Source organism: Anopheles arabiensis, chromosome 2 (genome assembly GCF_016920715.1).
Source record: "Anopheles arabiensis isolate DONGOLA chromosome 2, AaraD3, whole genome shotgun sequence".
Taxonomy (NCBI): Eukaryota; Metazoa; Arthropoda; class Insecta; order Diptera; family Culicidae; genus Anopheles; species Anopheles arabiensis.
In genome coordinates this window covers 56538208-56561562 of record NC_053517.1, presented here as the reverse complement: position 1 = coordinate 56561562, position 23355 = coordinate 56538208, and the positions used below count along the sequence as shown (strand labels likewise).

General features: G+C 42.2%; 1 protein-coding gene across 2 annotated transcripts in view; it reads left to right on the top strand.

Moving 5' to 3' along the window:
• LOC120896693 (homeobox protein Hox-A1-like) overlaps positions 1 to 21386 on the top strand; it is a 45108-nt gene extending 23722 nt beyond the window's left edge. The window contains exons 2-4 of one of the 2 annotated variants that reach the window (XM_040301022.1): positions 19732 to 19824; positions 19991 to 20169; positions 20249 to 21386. In XM_040301022.1, the coding sequence (XP_040156956.1) occupies positions 19732 to 19824; positions 19991 to 20169; positions 20249 to 20494 (518 nt within the window). In that variant the 3' untranslated portion in view covers positions 20495 to 21386. Of the gene's footprint in view, positions 1 to 19731; positions 19825 to 19987; positions 20170 to 20248 lie in introns of both variants that reach the window. The other variant, XM_040301021.1, reaches the window with a different exon arrangement.
• The last annotated feature ends 1969 nt before the right edge of the window (positions 21387 to 23355 follow it).

Below are 23355 nucleotides of genomic sequence, written 5' to 3'. Positions count from 1 at the left end.
GGTCGCCATAGTTGAGGGACTTTACGTCATTTTAGAACCGTTGACCATTGGTTTCCGCACAGAAAGCTTAGCAAATAGAACAGATTTCTTTGTTATTATGTGCATTTTTGTGTGTCTATTGAATTTATCGAAAAAATGAAATATATTAACAAAAGATTTGATGATTTGTTTATGCACGAAATTTTAAATCTTGTGAGTATGAGTTCTAATCTCACGTAAATTGTCCATGCGGCTCGTAGATAATAAGGAATCAATGTGAAAATTGAAAAATAATGGTTTTCTTAATTTTTGTCTCCAAAAATTTTGAAAACACAAATAATTATAGAATAAATTCACGGAATAAAACAAAATAACACACTTTAATCCATGTTCTAATGTTTAATAAGAACTCGCAAAGTCCAAAATATATTTTTAAAGAATATTTATTCGAAAAAATGAGGTAGATAAATTATGTGAACAAATTTAATAAATTTAAACAAAGTTTGAATCCTGGGGACCTTACGTCAAGTGACGAATTTGCAAAATGCACTAGAGTCCACCACCTGATATTTTTAAATCCACCTTGGGAAGGGCTGGAGGGTGGTATAGAAATTTTCTATGCGATTTGACATAACCGGCCTCAGCACAATTTTTCGATCGAAAAAAATCGATCGATCCGGCTGTCATTTTGGTGTCATTTGACACTCATTTCAACGTCAAGGTGTTCATTTTACTGGTCTTTTAGAAAACTGGTATACCATGACACTCACGAGCAAAATGAACTACAGTCTGTTCCCGAGTTACGCGGTTTCTGCATTCCCAACGAATCCGCGTAAGTCAAATTTCACGTTTTTTGGATAAAATTCTATTGAATACTCCGAGTTTTTGATTTAATGTAGTACTTTTATACACTTTATCATTTATTTGATATGATTTGTGCTGCAAATTCTAATATTTCTGGCTTTTAAGCGGTTTCAATTTGTTAGCAAAAATGCAATTTATACCGATCTTGAAGCAAATTGTATTGATTTGACATTTAATCTGTCAAATTTAGAAAACCGCGTATCTCCGAATCCGCGTAAGTCGATAAACCGTGTAACTCGGGAACAGACTGTATGCTACAAAAATTCGATCGTTCCGCTTTGTATGGGGAAAAATCCGCGACGCTTTGAGCTGCGGAAATTATCGAATATAAAAAAAATGCCATAAATCAAGGTTGATGTTTTGAAAAACGTTATGTAAAAGCAAGTTGTTAAATTTGTTGATTGTTTTTTAATATGTTGGGTGATAAAAAAATATTTATTAATTATTTTGAAAATTGTTTACATGGGGGGGGGGGGCAACTTTATGTAGGCGTATAATAGAAATAGTTATACTTTCAGTTTTACGTGAGCGCCTATCGAATTTTTTCGATCGAAAAATTGTGCTGATGCCGAACAATACTCAATTATGGCGCCCGGCAAACGCGCTAATAATTCACCTTCTAAATAAACACACCTTGGTCCAATTGACATCAATGTCACGATGCGTTCTGGATTGCATACGCACAGGCTTAACACTGTTCCAAACGGTTGCATTGCTAAATGCGTTGCTACCGCGTGAAGTACAGTATGTTCCCGAGGTACGCGGTTTAACGTTCCCGAGGAATCCGCGTAACTCGAATTACACATTTTTAGTGAAAATACATTTGATTTCTGGATATTTAAGATTGAATGTGGTGTATTCTGAAACACTTTATCATTTATCTGAAACAATTCGTGTAGAAAATCCTAAAGAGTACTTTACATGGTAGCAACGCAATCTGCAATGCAAACGGCAATAACAGTTTTTAGCCTGTGCGTATGCAATCCACAACGAATCGTGTTCTACATTGATTGCATTCCCGCTGCGCAAAGCGACGGAAGAAATCAAGGCGTTCGGAGAATTTTCTCATGCCTTCTTTTTCTCTCCAACGGCAAATTTGTCAAGCAGCTCGTCGAGCTTCCCGTTCCTGGCTCCGCCTCACACCCCTCGCCTGAGCGCGCTGTCGAAGGTTTGGATGTGTTGGTGCGCCAGGCGGCCAATCGCTGTCAGCCGTCGTCCGTGCTTTTTCCCTCCATAGCGCCATCTCTTTCTCGCGTGTGGTCAATGCTCGCGAGCTGTTCGATCCCTTGGTAGGCTTCTGCTACATAGGAGAGCCGCAGACCAATGATGTTTATATCATCAGCGTATGCCAGGATCTGGGTAGACTTACAGAAGATGGTTCCCGTAGTCTCCACCCTCGAGTCGCGGATGGCCCTCTCTTGCGCCAGGTTCAATAGGAGACAGGCAAGCCCGTCCCCCTGGCGCTGACCCTTGGTGGTAGCAAAAGATCCTGAGAGTTTTCCATCCACCCTCACCTGGCATGTGACGTTGGTCATAGTCATTCTAACTAGCCTTATCAGTTTGGCCGGGATTCCAAATGAGCTCATAGCGTCGTACAGTTTTACCCTGGCTATGATATCTTATGCGGCTTTGAAGTCAATGAAGAGTTGGCATGTGTCGTGTCTGTATTCAGCCATCTTCTCCAAGATCTGCCCCATGGTGAAGATCTGATCAGTGGTTGATTTTCCGTTTCGGAATCCTCTTTGATAGTTTCCTACTATCTCTTCGACGTGCGGGACAAGGCGATACTGAAGGATCAGGGAGAATATTTTATAGGCGGTAATCAACATCGTAATACCCCTGTAGTTGTTGCAGTCCAACCTGTCTCCCTTCTTGTATATGGGGTACATGATGCCGAGATTCCAGTCACAAGTCATCGATTCGCTATCCCACACCTCAGTAACAATTTGATGAATCTCATTTTCTAGTCGTGCACCTCCATTCTTGACCAGTTCAGCTGCAATTCCGTCGGTTGCGGGTTCCTTGTTATTTTTCAGCCGGCGGATAGCCTTTCGTGTTTCTTCTATGCTAGGTGGCAGTAGCATGACACTATCTGCTAGTGGCGCTTGTAGCTGTTCGTTTAACTGGTCGTTGAGTAATTCATCAAAGTACTGAGCCCACCGCGAGAGGACCTCTGGCTGGTTACTAACCAGATCTTCATCCTTGTTGCGACAGCAGGTTACCTTAGGTACAACGTTGTTTCAGTGACCTGCTATCGCTTGGTAAAACTTTCGTGTCGGTCCGTACGCCTCTCTGGTTTGCTCGAGTTCCCGCATGTTTTGCTCTTCCAAAGCATGCTTCTTGGAGCGGTGAACTCGTTTCTCTTCGCGTCTGAGCCGTGAATATTCCTCTGCGCATGCCCGCGTTCGATGTCGTTGCTGCATTGCTCGGTATGCAGTATTCTTACGTTCGGTCACTTGTCTCCATTCATCGTCGAACCAGCCAGATTGGGTGTTGCCACGACGTATATTTCTTGCACAGTTTTTTTTTTGTTTTTAGAGCGTTCCACCTCTTGCTCGTAGTTTCATATCTGTTTTCTGGTAGTAGAGACTCTTCTAAAGCGGCTTTGAATTCCTGTTGGACAGTAATGTCCCTTAGAGAGTCCGTGCGATTCTACAACGTATCACTAAGCCAACCAAGTAGTGATCAGAATCGATATTGGCTCCTCGATATGTTCTGACATTTAACAGACTCGACTGTCGTCGGCTGCTTATTAACACGTAGTCGATCTGGTTTGAAGGATTCGCCATCCGGGTGCGCCCACGTCATTTTGTGGATGTCCCTCCGCGCAAATTTGGTACTTCCTACAACCAGATTGTTTGCTGCGGCTAACTGGACCAATCTACTATCATTATCGTTACTGTGCTCATGCAGACTGTGACAGCCAGTGTATTGGCAGTACATTGGATCCCTACCGACTTTTGCGTTGAAGTCCCCCAGGATGATTAAGAGGTCATGCCTGGGGCACGCATCTATAGTTCTAGCGAGGCCGCCGTAAAAAAGGTCCTTCTCCTCTTCTTCTTTTTCTTCGGTAGGGGCGTGAACGTTAATGAGGCTTCTATTAAAGAATGTGTCTCACATGCGCAGGGTACATAGCCTATCGTTTATAGCCTTGAAATCTATGATTACGGATTTCAACCAGGGACCTTCGGCGAAACCCGTTCCGAGCACGCGGTGGCGGTCGTGGCAGCTGTAGTAAATGTCGTAGCATTGCTTACCACGCCTGTTGTGCACACCGTTCTCTAGCCACCGAATCTCTTGTAGAGCTACGAGGTCCATGCTCAGTGTGACTAGGGAGTCATCAAGTTGTTTCAAGGCTCCGGCTTTGCTAAGAGTGCGTACGTTCCATGAGCCCATTTTGATCGTTGTCCGGGGGCATTGCGTAGGGTCGGTATCGTTAGGTCCGTTTCGTAAATCCCTTCTTCCATGCTTTCTGTAGTCGTTTATTCCGTGAGACTGGGTGACTGGCGCTGCGCTCACGTGGCCGTTTTATTTAGCGTCGGGTTGCTCCCCGACGTTCAGGCACCCAGTTTCTCGGGATACCCACCCCGCTCCTGGTTCGCCCAAGGGGTTGGATCTAGCCCGTGTACCCAAGCTAGGATATATAGAGGCACATGTTACCACTCTGCACGACGAGGACGTGTCGGAATAGGAGTTAGATGGGAGAGCCTGTATTATCCCTCGGAGGGCTTCGGATCTCTTCCCATTGCAGAGTAGTTTAATGTTTTTTTTTAACATATCGTTGTAAAATTAGAATTTTAAAACTCCTATCAATATTTTTTTCAATCAAAAATGTACTCGAACTCCAACACATCAACCGGCCTTGCCACATGTTTTCAGAGGATGCTTATGTCTTTTTCTTTTCTTTCAAATGTTGTATTACAGTGTAACAATATTTTGAAATTAGCACTGAAATCATCTCTTTTATATGATACCAACCACTACACGCAAACGAAATAGAATTGGCTGAAAGATAGCACACACATTCATACTTTTGTCATAGTGTTACTGCCGAAAAGGGATGGGTGTTTTGGAGCGCACCAGTGGCTCCGAAGTCGGCTCTGCACCTACGGCTCCCGGCTCTGGAGCCCACGGCCGCACCAACAGCTCCGGAGCCGGCTCCGTACCAACAGCCCCAGAGCCGGCGACGAATCAATGGCTCCGGACCAACGACCCTGGACTAACGTTTCAATAGAGACGGCATTGTATGATAGCCGAAAAACGATTCTATCTTCTCGCAAGTGTAGAAGCTAACACCCGATGTGTTGTGTGATGTGATTTGAACAATGTTCAACACTTATTGATTTTTTTATAGATTCTTTTCAACATTATTTACTCAGCTAATGATGTATCTTCCCGATTGAAAATTTATTGAAAATGAATTTTTTGGTGCAATCTGTAAAAACCGGCTCCGGAGCCGTAAGTGCGGAGTCGTTGCTGGAGAGGAGTCAGCATAGGAGCCGTGGGTGTGGAGCCGGCTACTTTGGGTTGGAGTGGAGGAGGTTCCGAAGTTGTCTGGAGTCGGTCGGAGCCGGTTTTTAATAAAACATGATGAGCATATTTTATAGATCGTCAACATATATTTTTATACAACAAGCAAAACGATTGAAAAATGTATATAACTTTTGAAAGAAACGTAAGTAAAACTTAGAAAAAGACTAATCATCCACTTAAAACATGCGGCCTGGCCAGTTATGGTGGTGAAGTTAGAACATATTTTTGATTGAAAAAAATCTTGATAGGATTTTTAACATTCTTACTTTATTTATATGTTATAAAACTTTATTATGAACCTTTAAGACAGTTTACATTCAAATCTTACAAGAAATTCAAAAGATATACTCTTTTAACCACGAAAAACATAATTGTTCCATACAAAATGTATGGCCTACCCGGGTAGGCGGTTGTACGATTGCGTAAAGTTTTTTGGTCGTACACAAGACGGTTAAGCAGTTCTGGCGTCTCATGAAAAATGTGGAATGACATTCATTCTACATTTTGTTCATGTCATCGCAAAAGCATTGATTGTTATTGCACAAATGATTGTCGCTTTTGGAAAGTCGTGTCATGGTAGCCATGAATATCATGATCAAAAAAAATGATTTTGGCAGCCGCTTACTTCGAATATCATAAAAAATGTCGACAATTAACAACACTGCCCTTAACTGAGAAAGCTGCTCAAGCAGCTGTTCATCTGACTCTTCAAAACGGCACGGTTTGGCCTGGAAGAGCAGGGTTTGCTGTTTCCTCACTCGTCTATAAGCGAACGATCTTGTTCGGCTGCAGTGCTGATGGCTTGTTCCACCATACGCCAATAGTCTGCGAGGGGCATCGCTGCGATGTTATTGTCGGCCGGTGGCGTTTTCCCGAGCGGTGTCGCGTATCCCTCCGCCAAATTAGCACACTTCAACCGATCCAGGTTGAGCATTGGAGTGGGCTGACTCCGTTGGTTGTTGACCACGGAGAGTTTCTGGTGCAGCTTTATCATGACCAGGTCTGAGTCGACGTTTGCGCCTCTATACCATTTAATGTCAATAATATCCGAGAAGTGCCTCCTGGCAATCAGAACGTGGTCGATTTGAGACATTGAACTACCGCTAGGGTGTCTCCAGGTGTACCTTTGGCGGCGTGTATGCTGAAAGAAGGTGGGGATGCTCATGTGCTTGGAGGAGGCAAAGTTTATCAGCCTGAGACCGTTGTCGTTTGCCAGCTGGTGGACGCTGAAGCATCCAAACGCTGGTTTATATGCCTCCTCCTGTCCGACCTGAGCATTAAGGTCTCCTATGACGACCTTCACGTCATGCTTTGGGCAGCGGTCGTACTCCCTCTCCAACTGCAAGAAGGCCTCCTTCTCGTCATCGGTGCTCCCAAGGTGCGAACTGTGCACATTTATAAAGCTCAGGTTGAAGAATCTGCCATGAATCCTCATCCTGCACATTCGTTCGTTGATCGGCCACCACCCGATCACTCTCTGTTGCATCGCACCTAGCACCATAAATCGAGCTCGCGCGTCTCACCACCGCTCTGGTAGATCGTGCAGTTGCTACGGTACCGGCGCACCGTCACGCCTTTCTAGGACACCTCTTGAAGTGCTACTATTTCGAAGCCCAGACCTCGTCGAACGCAATTCGGATCTTTACATCCGCTGAGAGGGTTACCACATGTTACCGTGCTGTACTACGGGGACATATTTAGTTGGTGTAGGGGTTGGAGATCCTTTGTTAACCTTCTTCGTATCTACCTTTGGATCTATCCTCGTCTCAGCGAGGTAGAGGAAATCGGGGCAAAATTAGCATGTTAAGCAGTTTACTGAATATTCCTTTGAATATGCCACCAAACACAATTTTTCTTTCATTTATGTATGCCTCCACCCTTTATCTATGGATTAAAGTCATCACATAGAATGAAAATAACTTAAAAGATGAAAAAAGTATTAAATAAATGTTGACGTTTTACGAGAAGCTATTTTAACACGCAGGGCAAAATGGGCATATGTAAACATGCTGTGAAACGTCAAAATACTGGGGCAATATGGTAATATAGTGGAACGTCGATTATCCGGACAGTTCGGTACCGGGCGGTTGCCGGTTAATCGATTTGCACGGATAATGGTCCAAGAAATGTCAAATTCATATAAAAATTAAAAAAATCCACTAGTTTTATGATTAATTCACCTTGAATCAATCGATAAATCGTTAGTAGAATATTATTTTAATCAATAACGATAGCTTTAACCACTGTTCATGAACAAAAATAAATTTCGAAAACACCACTAGACACTACAGACCTGCACAAGAAACTGGTTGCCCACTTGACTATCGCAGCAAATGTTCGCTGTACGTTTGAACAGCTATCACATTTATACGCACGGTTAAGCCACCCGCCGTTTTATCCGCCCCCGGATGATCGACGTTCTATTGTATAACTGCGCTTAGATAATGGTCTATGCATTTGCGCACGTTTCGTGAAATGTATTTTCGCTCTATCTTTTGTTTTGCTGTCCAGGAAAGCCCTTTAAATTCTTCCAAAATACGTTTTCAAAATTAAAACAGTTTTTACACGTTTAAAACTACAAAATTGAATGTTTTGAAGCTGTGCCCGTTATCATTATTGAGGCGTCAAATACTACACCATAGCCTCACCAAGCGTCGTATGTCAAAAGCATCTGCCCATTTTGCCCCACCTGACGCATTTTTGTATTTTTTGTTACACAGTAGAACGTCGATTATCCGGGGACGGAATAACCGGCGGGCGGCTTAACCGTGCGCATAAATCTGACAGCTGTTCATACGTACGGCGAAAGTTTGCAGCGATAATCAATTGGGTAACGAGTTTATTGTGCAGCTCTGTAGTGTCTAGGGGTATTTTCGAAATTCATTTTTGTTAATGAACAGTTCTTAAACCTACAGTTATTGATTATAATAATATTCTACTAACGATTAATCGATTGATTCTAGGTGAATTCATGATAAAACTAGTGAATTTCATATGTTTTATATGCGTTTGACATTTCTTGGATCATTATCCGTGCAAATCGATTAACCGCCAACCGTCCGGTAAAATATATCATGTAAAACTTCAACGCGTCCCTGTGACACTGGTTTAAGCTTATTTTCGAAGTGGAAAAAATTAAATCAATATGCCACCAAACCCTAATTTGAAATTTTCTTTTTTATTTGTTATGTAAGGGTTATGAAACTCATATCCCTACCCGCAAATTTCCGTTAAATGCCTTCTAATCGCCTTGTAATTGCCGGCGAATTTAAGGCGATCAGCAGAGCTTTTAGCAGTAATTAAATGCCTTTGAAATATGTCAATGAAAAATTTCGCTTTTAATTTGAAATTTGAAATTGCAACTGTCAAAAGAAAACCTTACAAGCGTCTTCAGCACTGCACTGTTGCACGATTGCTGATAATAAAATCATATAGTTGCTGATAGCACGATTAACGTGTTATGTTTTCTTGCGTTAAGCTCAGAGCTATTTCACTTTATTAATGATGGTCTGCATTAATCGGATGTTAAATACCAACCCGTTGTAAGGTTTTAATATATCAAACTCATTTCGATAACTCTAATAAAAGGAGAAATGAGATACATATTTCTCCCATCCTGATAATGAAAGGTGAACATATTGTTATTATTATGTTTTTAAAAAGATATTAATTAATTTAGCTTCACTTAAATTTTGTTTGTATTCATTTTTTTTTTTCTATTTGGGCTATAATGGTGGTATGGTTCCTATAGTCGTCGTGTTGTGTTCCTATAGTGGTGGTACACAAAGATGCCTCAAAAACTGTGTAATATACATGGAACTAAGTTTTGCAGCTGTTTTCGTATGATTTTTTTTTATTAAACATATATATATACACATATATATATATATATATATATATATAGATATATATATATATATATATATATATATGACGCAGGGAAAAAAATAACATATTTTATAACGTTAGACAACAATTGAGTACGCCTAGATCAATCATACCATCGTTGTTACCAACGATGTGGATGATACAGTTTGCAAACAAACGCAAAACACCTATTCTCTGTTCAGTACTAGCTCCGGCTAGTACTGGGAATTGCAAACAGTTAAAAGAACGAGCACAACCTGGAGCTAGCGCAGTATTTTCTGTTGCAATAGCTCCCAAGCCGCAGAAACTCTTCTGCAACATGAAAATTTATGCTCCAGGGTTTCCACGAACGGACAAAACAAACACGAGTTTGTCACAATTCGCCCCATTCGGAAAAGGAGATCGCATGTTGGAATTTTTCCGTTGACCAACAGGAAAAGTGTCGAACGTTGAAGGGATGATAAGGCTGGACAATTGAGATTTCTCCAGATCCTTCTCCAGCTGTGTTGTCGTGTCTCACGTACTATCTTAGCGTCTGGTAATCTGCTCGTAAGCATACGCCACAACAGCCGAGACGATGGCCTTTGACCGTACTCTGGTGGCACGTACGCAAGTTGTTTGATCACGTTTCTCAGGCAAGGGTATGATGTGTGGCTCACCAATTGCTAGGCACTCTCGTTCTGCAACATACCTGTTCGTCAAGAGAACATTAACTGTAACTGCTGGTATGTGCAGATTCAGACCACCTCGCTTCCGTGGTAGTGCCAGCTGATGAAGTGGGATCCGGATTCCTCCAGTGCCATGCCACAGAAAGGAACCAATAACACTAGTGACCTTCGCAATGTCCAATGCTCTGGCGCCACAAACTGACGCCACGTACCACAGCTTCGGTAGCAGGAAGGTGTTGAGAAGGTATACCTTCTGCACAAGATTTAAATCTCTCATGCGATGCAGCCACACTAGAGATCTAAAGTGCTGGATTACGACGTCCCAATTCTGTCCCATGTCATCTCGGATGTTATTCGAAAATAGAATTCCGAGCAGTCGAAGCCATTGAACAGTGTGTAGCCATGGGACAGATACTATTGTGGAAGCACTAACGATTCCTACGTCGAGTGCGTTAGTTTTGTCCACGTTGAGACGAGCACCAGAGACACTTCCAAATGCCTCAAATAGTTCTCGCACACGCTCGATTTTGTCAGAAGAGGTTGTCACCACAGAGATGTCGTCAGCATATTCGTTGACCAGCTCATCCTGGCCGCAGCAAATGCCTTCTAGTCTTGTGATGAGCGGTTGAAGGTAAAGGATGAAAAGGTGCATGGAAAGAGGGCCACCTTGTCGGACAGAACGTTGGATCGGAAAGGAAGGAGAGAGGTGACCATTAATGAGGATGCGGGATGCTGATCGCACACCAATAGTTCTCAAAAGCCCTATCAACCTCGGATGGAATCCCAAAGAGAGCATGGTTTTGAAAAGGAAATTCCTATTGACGCGATCAAAAGCATGCGAAAGGTCAAAGGAGATGAGCTTACCACACTTTCGTTTCCTCTGCAGATCAATCACTCTCTCCTTAACGGAAAGAACAGCTTGAAAAATAATGCGTGGTTTATTACAACATTTCTGCGCTGCCGAAATAATCTCCCACTTCCCGATGATGCCATCGAGTCTGTGTTTGACCATCCGCAACAGAAGCTTGTAATCTGCGTTAAGGAGTGATATCGGTCGAAATGCAGACATGGTACAGCCTCCTCCCTTCTTCCTAACCAACACTATGACCCCGTCAACGAAACTTTCAGGAATCTTTCCTAAGAGGGCCTCATTAAGAACTAGAAGAAGCTCTCTATTTATGATGCTGAATGCACGGTGATAAAACTCTTTGGGAATTCCATCCGGGCCAGGGGACTTTCTCGAAGGTGACTTTTTAATTGCATCGAAAAGCTCACCATAAGTAAACTCGTCCATGCAATTTTGTTGGCTTCGCAGTCCTCGGGAATAACGCGTGTGCTTGTGAATGTTGTTTCTGTGGTCGTTGTGGATGTGTCGGATGTTGTGTATACATTTCTGAAAAAGCCCTCAACATGAACATTTATATCCTTTAGCTCAGTTAAGGACGATCCGTCATCAACCGTCAGCTTGTCGATCACCGTTCGTCTCCTCCTTTGCTCCCCTAACTGAAAGACCGACATGCTCTCTCCGCATACGCGTGTTTCATTAATGCGGGTGAAGTCCTCGGAAATACATCTCTGAAAGAGAAGCATTTGTCCTTTTATACGATTTATATTCACTAACTCGTTAGGGTCCGTGACATATCGATCATAGGCGGACTTCAACCCCCTGTAGAGCAGTTCATGATGCAAGCGAAAACTTTGGTACCGTTCATTCGTTTTCCAACGGAAAAACGACTTTATTTTAGGCTTCGCGAGCTCAACCCACCACTGCATTCACGAGCCGTAATTTCTACGCTGTCTGGTCCAATATTTCCACTTGCATCCAAACTCCTCCAGGTTTGCGTCAGTTAATACATATGGTCTCAGTTGCCAATAGCCATTGCTGTGCGAACGGCTCGGCGGGATTGGAAGGCAAACACGAACGGTAAGCGCCTTGTGATCGGAAAAGGACAAGACATGCATACTGCTCGCTCTTAACTGTGTTTTAAGTGAAGAGGAGACATAACAACGATCGATACGTGAACCCGAACCACTTGTGACATAAGAAAACTCCACTGAGTTACCTCTGAGAAGCTCCCAGCTGTCGCACATGCCCATGTTGCTTTAAGCGTTTTGCAAAGAAAGGCTAAAATTTCTAGCGCCCGTCACATCTTTCGGCTGCAACACGCAGTTAAAGTCACCCGCGAGAATAACATGGTTACATGCATTCCGCAAATAGAAAGGTAACGTTCGCCCGAAAAAATCCTCCCTCTCCGCTCTCCGCTGACTGCCCGAAGGAGCGTCAACATTGCACAGGGTGGCATTGTTCTCGAGTCGAACGCAAATCAGACGAGAATCTAAGCTGCGCTCGACATGGGAAAATTTTAAATGTTGACGTAAAGCGATCGCCGTACCCTCCCCGTCACATCAACATTGCAAATTACGTTATACCCAGGAAGCGATAGATCTGAAATACATACTTCTTGCAGAAATATGATGTCCAGGTCCATCGTCCTAATAAATGTTTTGAGGGCTTTCAGCTTTGTCGCGTTAGAAATCGCATTAATATTGATAGTAGCTATATTATAGCTACTACCAAGATTACTACTTACCGGGTTAGGATCCATCGCAACAAAACTTAATTAATCTGTAGTGAAGTTGTGTGTTTTTTTGACGGTCGACCAGGCTTACGCTTGGACGCGCTCATAACACTAAATGTTGACGAACATGAGGCGTCACTCTCATTATCCGTTCCCGGATTTTGCTTGCGTTTAACCGCAAGCGGTTCGTCGTGGGAAGGGATGGAAAAGGATGTGGAAGGGATTGCGAGCGGCTCTTTGAACATTAAGGCACCTGAAAGCGCCCGGCATTCCACCCTCATGGGCTCAGATGCAGCCGCATCGTTAGCATCAGTGGCAGCATCCGTAGCAGCGGCAGCATCGGCAACAGCAGCGGAAACAGCGGCATTGATAGTAGCGGCAGCGGCAGCATCATTGGCAGCAGGAGCAGTAAAAGTAGGAGCATCGTCATTTTCTACATGCGTTGCGACGGCACCAACGGCAGCACGCATCTTCTCCTCGGGTTGCTCACCACTGGCTTTCACGCTCCGCTTCGGACCCGAAGGCGGAGCTAGAGTTAGCGGCTCGATCGGGATCACAAGCCGATTAGCCACTTTCGATGCAGTGCTCGCTGGTGGCTTAGTAGTGTTTGTAAGGGAAGTGATTTTGACCTTCCCTTTGCGCCGTCCCGTGGTGTTAGTACCTGCGGTACTAGTTGATGCTGTGTTCGCATCAGATGTTTGTGCTGGTGCTTGTTTAACGGTACTTGCGTACGATTTTGCCGCACCGCTGTTGAGGAGCTGACCCACACGGTTTTGGATGCAGCTAATACCGTGATGCAAAGCTTCATTGCAGTGACGGCAAGTTTGCCGGGCAAGTTCACCCACACAGTAATTTATTTATTTATTTATTTATTTATTTATTTATTTATTTATTTATTTATTTATTTATTTATTTATTTATTTATTTATTTATTTATTTAATGAAGGAAGGGATGGGTTTCGCCAGCTTCATGCGCACTATGCGCACACCCGAAGGAATCCCGGCAAGCCGCGTTTCGGCTCCCCAAACACCGGGCACAATAGTGAGCACTTCACCGAAGCGGTTCAGCTCAGCGGAAACGTTTTCGTTGGGGATTCCTGGCGGAAGATCACGGATTTTCACCTCCATCGCACCATCCACCATCTCGATCGGAATCGGATACTGCTTCCCCTCGTGCGTGATGTAGTGCTTCCCCGAATGCTCCTTCACTTTGCTTTCCGCACGTTCAAGCGTTGGCATAGTGACGTAGACGGCACTTTGCGCAGTGCTGTGTTGCACCATCTTCACATCCACACCCGTTTCTAGCACTTCAAAAAGGAAGTTCACGGTTTCTTCTAGGGTGGGTCGCTTAGGAGCCTCCGAATAGTCGATACGGAAGGTGTTCCTTCCATATCTTTCGGTCGTACACATTATGGCTTGCAAATCAAAACAACAACACGTCCTCTCTCGTTGACGTTTGCAAGCGAACTATAATTGTAGCAAGAAAATATTAATTTAAAAAGAAAAAAACACAAAAAAGATAATAAAAATCAGGATTTGAACACACGTATTCTCGGTTCGGAACTAAAAGCGTTATCACTGCTCTATTTAGCAGTTACACCTGTAAGGGTGTAAAACCAGTATATAAATAAGCTAAGATGGCGGCAAGCTATCTGTTCTCGTTGAATCAAAAAGTTGAAAGATTTCGAAGAGAACCCGTTACAGCCGTGAAAGTTTCGGTTGAAATCTTTATTCGCCTTCCATGGCGACTAAGGCCTTAAATGCCTTCTGAATGCCTTCAAAGCCGTTTAATGCTGGTAGGGATGGTGTTTATAGAACACTCTAATGAATACTTTTTGAGCATTGCCCCACTTTCCCCTATTAATACGGTTAGAGAAATGAGATACATCCTCCTGCGAGCCCTATCCGATTTGCAAGGGCACGTGAGGGCTCGCGCGCCATATAAGTTCACAGCCCCAGAGCCCTTGCATTACAGGGTTTCACACTTTATCTCAAGACCGCGGGACCCCTTCCAGAATCTGTCTTAACCAAAGCCAAAACTGCGGTATGATGCTTGAAAACGTTGATGATACCTGAATTCATCGGATGCAATGCTGAATCTGCGGCACATTTCTCGAAACACACTGGTCCGCGCCGAGGACATGCTGACATCAGTGTACTGAAAACAGTGAATTTTTTTTTTTCGTGTTTTTACCAGAAAAGATTATTTAAACAGTTCAAACTACTTTCTTAACACTTGTAAATGTTTTAATTAAACAAATATGCATTTACTCATTTTATTAAATTGTCTTTTTTTGGTAAAAACGAAAAGGATAATTGAGTGTTTCTAATAGACTTATGTACACAAAGGTTATCCGTGTAAAAAAATATTCGACCGCATGTCCTCGGCGCGGACCAGTGTGTTTCGAGAAATGTGCCGCAGATTCAGCATTGCATCCGATGAATTCAGGTATCATCAACGTTTTCAAGCATCATACCGCAGTTTTGGCTTTGGCTAAGACAGATTCTGGAAGGGGTTGAAATAAAGCGCGGTCTTGAGATAAAGTGTGAAACCCTGTAAAGAGCTTGCGAGCCTAGGCATTTTTATCCCCGTTAAACATTTCCGTCAAACATTCCCGCCGTGCAATTGACTTCAAAATGTAAAATTGAATAATTTCACATTTTATTCGTTCAATTATAAAAATAAAATTAAATAACATCCCAAGCGACACAGATTAAGCTGGAACGACTGGAAAATCGAATATCCATAGAAAAAATGAAACCTTCATAGCGTTACTGGTTTAGGCAGCGGTCAGAACCTCGCCGCATGCGATTTTGCCACAAGCTTTTGTATGGGATTTGACGTTAAAGACAACACTTGCGAATCTGCCGCATGTGGCGATGCGGCAAAATCAAAATCATTTGATTTTGCCGCATCGCCGCATGCGATTTTATTTCAGATGTCAAATGTCTAAAATCATATCAAATAATGATTATCTTTATAAAGAAACAACAAAATATCATTTTAATACCTTGAAAAGCTATAAAACTGAGAAAACTCTTTTTCTCGTTCACCATCTGCTAAACGAAGTTTTACTATATTCCATTTAGGTAGACAGCTTGAGTCGTTTAGAAACCGTTTAGTGGTCGTTTAGTGGATTTGTGGTTCTTGGGCTTAATCTGCTATTATATTGCATAAGTTCATTAATAATTGTTTGAATGATGAAAAATGTATTTAAATGGAAACGGATTTGAATGATCCTCATGAGTTTTATTTACAGAGGTTGTCACCTAAAGTCGGATACCTCATATTTTCACCAATTGTATAACTTTGCACAGTTTTCTAGACCACTTACCGGAAAACGATTTTCATGCATCGTTGAGGACACCTCTTCAGCTACAGGTGGTCCCCGAGATACACGGTTTATGGGGACCGAAAACGGCAGCAAAATACCGCGTAAGTCGAATCTCGTGATTTCCAGCTAAAATATCATTAATATTCGAGTAATTTGGAAGTAGGGGGCGGTTTTAGGCACTTTATGAATTAGGGGAAGGTAGGTAAAGACGGACACGTTAAGGGAAATGGTAAAAATCTAGGGATATATAAGTGCAACGACCATGAAAATGTGCATACATTATCTTACACTCATGTTTTATCAGAAAATGTGTTAAAACTTTAAAGTTTCCATCGATTTTTGCGTTTTTTTCATGAATGAAAAACATTTTTTTTTCGTGAAGTTTTGAAATGTTCGGGTAAGACGGACACCTGATATGGGAAAGATGGACACCATGAAGGGTAAGATGGACACCTGTAGAAAAGGTTAGAAAGTGAAAAGTTTTACAATATTTTAACAAATTTTATCGCTTTCCACGTCCTGGTACGTGTATAAACCAATTCTTGGTCTATTGCAACGACGATTCATTCAGCCATGAATTTAGGAATTGTAAACGGCGCTTGTAATATATCGTAGAATGCAGCATCTCAAGCATTATTGACATATCGCGCACTTACAGCTGACGTTGCTCTAGCTTACAGAACAACAGTCTAGAACTTCCTTTTAGGAAATTACTCCGCAAAAAGACCACGACCCCAGTATTCATGAGGGACTTGTTAACAGTTAAATCCATTTTCCACCATGTCAAAATTCAACATTTGATTTTTGTATTCCAATAGAATTTCTCATCTATTCCTGAACAATGTCGTATAAATGTCTCATCTTTTTATTGCTTAAAGTTGTCCAAGTCGTGAGAAGATATTGGATTTCGTGAAGCGCCTCATCAGCGTCGAGCGAGTAATAGCATAACGAATGATAGTAGCCATTAAACCATTAGATCGGTGTTTAATTTCACACTTATTTCAATACTTTTTCTAGTTACTGATTGATTTATAGCATCGGAATACCCTTATTTAAGATATTTGAAGAATTCTATTCATCACCAATTGATATAAGATGTAAAAAAATCAATAAATTCGGTGTTTATCTTTCCCTACAACAAGGTGTCCGTCTTTCCCGCTTTGATGTCAGAATGTTTAAACCACCAGAAAACAATATTTTGTATTGCTTTTTGTTGTGTCCGCACAAAACAAACATGAGACGGTGGTGTGTACGGCACAAACAGAATATATATTTTGTCACTATCTTTGGTATGGGTACAATTAACATTGGTAATAAATAATATAAACAACACACACGCAATGCGGGGAGAGGACGGCTGGTCCTGCTCGCGCCGCGATCCTCACTGAGGACGTCACAGGATGACAGCCTTGCTGTCAACAGTGAGCCCTCAGGATGAGGCAGCGGTCTGTCCACAACATCTCCCCGTTTTAATTAAGCCGGTACGGCTTAAGCCAACGCAGCAGTTTTAATGTACTTAAAACCGGAGTGGCAAGCGTACGGCTCAAGTAGCGCTGTGTAAAACGGGGGGGGAGAGTGTTGACCGGCCTCCGTGTCTAACGCTCGACGGGATGAGCGTTGCGGGCTGCAACAGGGGGCAGCCGATGTGCTGCGTTCGCTCGTTCCGTTGCAGCCGCTGCGGTGTTGTTGTTGTCGGTGTTGTTGTTGTTGGTGTTGTTGTTGTTGCTCCGGACACCGATGATGCTGATGAGGCAGCTCTCCGGATGCTGTTGCCGTTGGGGCGTCGATGTGCGGCTGAGCAGGGGGCGGCCGTGGTGCCGCGCGCGCTTGGACCGCTCAGCCGGTACCGCTGCACAGGGGGGACCGTGATCTCGCTGCCGGTGAACTGCTGTGCAGGGCGCGCAGGATGATGGTGATGATGATGACGATGCGAATGCACAGCGGGCGACCGTGATGCCGCGCACGACGACTGTGCACTCGGGACACATGTGATGGTGCTGCACAGGGGCGACAGTGGTGTCGCCGTCGAGACGCACCTGTGCAGCTGGAGCGCCGGCGATGAAGGTCCACAGGGGGCAGCCGAAATGCCTCAGCACTGTGCCTTATCGGGCTCCGCGATGATGCTGGTGCAGAAGGGCGGCTGTGGTGCCGCGATGACGATGCTGCACCAGTGTGTGTCCGATGACGCTGCAGCGGGCGGCGGTGATGCCGTGTGACGACGGTCCAAAGCGGAATGTCCCCTCGCTTTGTCCGGTATAGGGCTGCAGCGGAGTGAGGATCCTCTTTGGGGCTTCGCGCAAGCCCGAGCGTGCCTATCCTGCGCGATGGCGGTTGTGCGATGGTGGAACCGCGATGGTGGTCTCGGTGCTGCGTCGGTTCGTTGTAGGATCCCCCCCTACGCGAGGAGGATCCCATCCTCGTCGCCACTGTTGTGTCCGCACAAAACAAACATGAGACGGTGGTGTGTACGGCACAAACAGAATATATATTTTGTCACTATCTTTGGTATGGGTACAATTAACATTGGTAATAATTAATATAAACAACACACACGCAATGCGGGGAGAGGACGGCTGGTCCTGCTCGCGCCGCGATCCTCACTGAGGACGTCACAGGATGACAGCCTTGCTGTCAACAGTGAGCCCTCAGGATGAGGCAGCGGTCTGTCCACAACACTTTTATCCTCGTTCTTTCGCCAGTTTTTTCATTAATGATCATGACAACCCATTCATGAAATAAAACTTCCGGAAATATAAATAATACAAGTTGTAGTGCTTAAGATCTGCAGTAGTCAAATTAGATTCACAAGGGTGCGTACGATTGAAAATTTGTTTTGTTCGTGGATTTAACCAATTTTATATATATTATGCCAAAAATGTTCTCAAATGTGTTATTTTACCTTCAGTTTGGATTCTACATTGTTGAATTACTCGAAAATTACCTTTTTCATGCATTTATGAGAAGTGTCCATCTTACCCGCAGTGTCCGTCTTTACCTATCTTCCCCTATTTGATATGATTCTGACTGAATATAACAGTTTAAAACCTTTTGAAATAGTTTTTAACATTCGATCGAAACGGAAATTATTTGGCAATTTACAATTGATGTGTCAAATCAGTACAATTTGCTCAAAGAACTGTCAAATTTAGAAAACCGCGTATCTCCGAATCCGCTTATAAGAGGTACCGTGTATCTCGGGGACTGCCTGTATATTTCTACTACAAAACAGACCGATATCTTTTCATATCTCGGAACACTATGCATAAACGTGAGAGAAACGTGAGAACATAAATTGATGTGGTCCACTGAAAGATTGACTGTATTCATTTTCACGTATTCAAAATGACCACGTAGCATGCCAATCTTGACCAATATGGTCCTTAAATCACTCAATACCAGTAATACCAATAAGTAAAAGGTCCATCCAGTTTGGGTGGTCATCTGTGTTATGAATTGCTCTTTTACTTTATTTAAACACTTAAAACTTTAACATTATAATAAATACACACGAAATACAAAACGTTAAAACGTAGACCGCGCCAGTCGCACCGAGCGACGCTGCCGAGAGCTCTTGCTCGATCGGCCTTCGTGCACACTCTGCTCGGCGCTCGGCACACACTAAGTCTTGCGCGCTTAGTGTGTGCTACAGTGTGCATGTACACACTGTGGTCCCCGTGGACGTTGACCGGTGGCAATCCCAATCCCAATCCCAATCCCAATCCCAATCCCAATCCAATAGAAATGGGATTAAGCTTTAAAGTAAACCATTTTTTCTTCTCAATACTCAATATAAGTCAACGTCAAGACATCTCGATTGCAAGAATAAATAAGCCTCCTAATAAAATAAGTAGTGAATATAGAAATATTATTTAAATTAATGCTATTTTTCTTTTTTTTCTGTAATAGTGACTAAGTCTTTACAGTTATCAACTACACCAGAATATCATATTCCTACGCATGTACTCGACCCGTTAAGAGTTCCTAATCACACGACAGTTGGTATGTATATACATAAATGTTTTTTTAATGTTTTTCGACAACGAAGTCCTTTTTCACATTGAACTTTGTAGCCTGCATTACTCTTTGCTTCCTAGGGATTTATAATACCAACAAATAATGATTTCAATGATACAATGATAATGATACTCTTTCTTCATTTCAGTAGCCCCTAGTGCTGTATCACCTCATCAATCAAGTTTTATGATAAACAATAACAGCACAGGCCGTACAAATTTCACCAATAAGCAGTTAACAGAACTGGAGAAAGAATTCCATTTCAACAAGTATTTGACTCGGGCAAGGCGAATAGAAATAGCAAATGCTTTACATTTAAACGAAACACAAGTAAGAAATGAAATATTTCACGCAACTGCATATTTGTAATCAGTGTTTATGAAATGATTTTTGTTTTTATTTCACTTAGGTAAAAATTTGGTTCCAAAATAGACGCATGAAACAAAAGAAGCGAGTGAAGGAAGGTTTAATACCTCCTGAAATACAGAATCAATCTCCCAAACACTCTTCCCTGATAAACAGCAATGATTCCTCCTCGGCAAGCTCGTCAACAGCAACGTTAACAGCTATACCTTCTGCCTCTGGAGCTTCTGCAACGAACACGTCTACGTTAAACGAAAGCAATGAAAACAGCCGTGAATCAATTACTATGTAGAACAAATGCTTTTTCAAAACATGAAAAGACTCTCTTTTATTAGTTAGAACCAATTGAAAGACATTAATTTACAACAGAATTTGCAAATTATCAGAACACTTTTAGGGCTGATCGTCTTATTCAACCATACGGTTAATAGATGAGTAATTTTAAAATTATCAGTCATATAATTATCTTTCACATTTTCTTTAAATCACTAAACTATATGACTTCATGGATGGAAGTTATATATTTATTTTAAGACCACCAGGTTCATGACTGCTTGACTTGAGGTATTACGAACAATTTTGAACTACAATATGATTGCATTGTTTTGTTCCATATGCCGCATGCTAGTCTTTTAAATAAGGATTTATACGTCTATATAATATTTACTCGATTAATCTATTAGTTTCCATCCGGGATAAACGATATATACAAAGCAAGAAACACATACAAAAATGAATAGCTCAAAAGATTCCAATGTTCCTCTTTGCTAGATATTAAACAAACCAAATGTTTCCTATTTGATAATAGACTTATTAAAGCTAACCCATGTACATGAGGCAGTGAGCATCGAGAATTAGTAAAGTTTATTTGAGAAACACGTTTTTTCTTACTAAAGCTATTTCCAAAGCTGTGCAGTTGCATTTCAACAAAACCACTAGCACATTTACGTTTCGTTGCACAATAATGTTGAATGCATTTAATACTGTACAAAATAAGAATTAGGATTTATAAAATTGCTCATATTCTGCCGGCACTGGTTATATGGATAATGTTGAACATACAAAACCCCAATTCAGCAAAAAGACAAAACAAATTTAATTTAAGATAATTCCTATCGAATACAAAGATACATTTCAGATAATCAAAATTCTGCTAATACAATATATTTTAGTGAAAATTTAAAATACACCGTATTTGATGTCATTTGTTTAAAACAAGGTGGAATTCGCTTCAACATATACATTTATTAAAATAATATTCAGTGTTGTGTTCAGACCATGAGTTCAAACAAAATCAAAAGGATAAAGTGGAGTGTGATTTTCGAACATATATGTTCGTGCACAAACGCTGCAGTATCTGTTTATCATTTTAACCTTTAAGTTCAACTTTAAACTGCAATAACTTTTGGTTCATTGCTATTATTGCCTTGAAATTTTCCGTAGCTTTTAATTTGCGATTTTTTGGTGTATAAGTTCCACAAGCTGTAAGTATTTTATTTTGATTTATTTTAAACTTTACCGCGAGTTATTTTTCTTTCTTCGAAGCTAGAAAGAAGTGGACCTTTCGAGTACTAGAAACCAACTGACTTTATTTTCCATTATTTGTTACCAACGCTTAATGTGACCGGTCGGCTAACGGTATCGATATGCATATATCGATCAGCAAATCGATACCCAAGTTATTCAACCCGCCGCATCAGCAGTTTGAAGCCGATGTGCTAACTCGCCCTTCCTTATGTTGTTGACGTCCCCGGAACATAGCTACGGTGTGGAAACGTTGTGTAGGCAGGTTTTGCAGGTGCGATCGTCAAATCAACTCTAGCTTTTGCTTTTCTTCTACATACCAGCAAAATTACAATGCATATGACGAGAGGGATCGACGTTCCTCCCAAAAGGCTTATGGATGGCCAGGTGATGGATAGCGATTGGTTCGCTAAACGAATGTGCTCGAGTTCTTTCCTTGTTTCAAAGTGTAGGTCTAGAAGGTGTTCGATAGACATATTGATAACCTCGTGCTGCTTATTGACGACTATTCCGTCCAACTGATATAACGAGAGCTCGCCTATCATTTCTATCACCTTTGATGAGAATTGTACATCATTTATCCATACGTCGCATGAGTTTGTTCTGACGACGAATGATCCCTTTAACGTTCTATTGCTGGTTCCGCAATTGTTGAAAAGCGAGAAATTTTGGATTGAGTGCCTGCGAACAAACGGCGTCCACAGGCCTGCCCACGCCCGAAGGCAGAGCCGATGACATACGATTCTATCTTCACTATTAACATGAGAGGGACAGAGCTTATACCCCGAAACGTACCCGAAAGGTATGCATGCTTTACTCATCAGGATCTAAAGGCAAGGACAAGGCAAAAGAGACACAGAAAAATTTCCTCACGGCTACACATGTCCTTTTGATGCGTTGTCTATGCGTCTCGCTCGGTATCACAGCAGCATACGGCAGGTAAGCAGTACAAATGCTGCTACCTGATACGCACACATGTTTATTGAACACAACTATTCGGTTCGGCTCGGTAAACTTCACGAGGGTGCCGAAACAAAGGGGCGCAGACTTTTTCATGATTTTGTATGACTTCGGCTGTTTTGGACCGTGCGTGTGGGCGCAGACAGTTGATCAACACGGCTTGGTCGCCTACTCAAAACGCTTCAAATGTACGTGGCTGTTTTGTAAAATTGCATGAAGCTTGTTGTCCTCCAATTAACCTTGGTACACATTCTGATCGATCTTGATTGACTTCACTCATGGAATATACGTATTGATTGAGACTGTTTACCATGTAGCTAATGTTTCCGTTAATGACGTATGATGTGTGGTCCAGGTGGATTCGCCCTTGATGGTACAACACAGGATAGATTTTGACTTTACGGAAGATTCTTGGGTCGAGTTTAGGGGTTTTTAGTAGCAAAACTATTTCGCGATTATTGCTGGCGATTGAGGTTTCGATGAACGTGAGAGCTTCAGCTTTCGTTGTGAAGGGTATGTTTTCAGATTGTAAGTTTTTTTCTAGCAAATTCATTTCCAAATCTGACAAAATCTTTTCATTAACAATATTCGCTTTTGTCCAAACTATACTATGTATAATTCCTTGAACAGATTCTATAATTTTTTCTAAGTGCATATATATATATATAA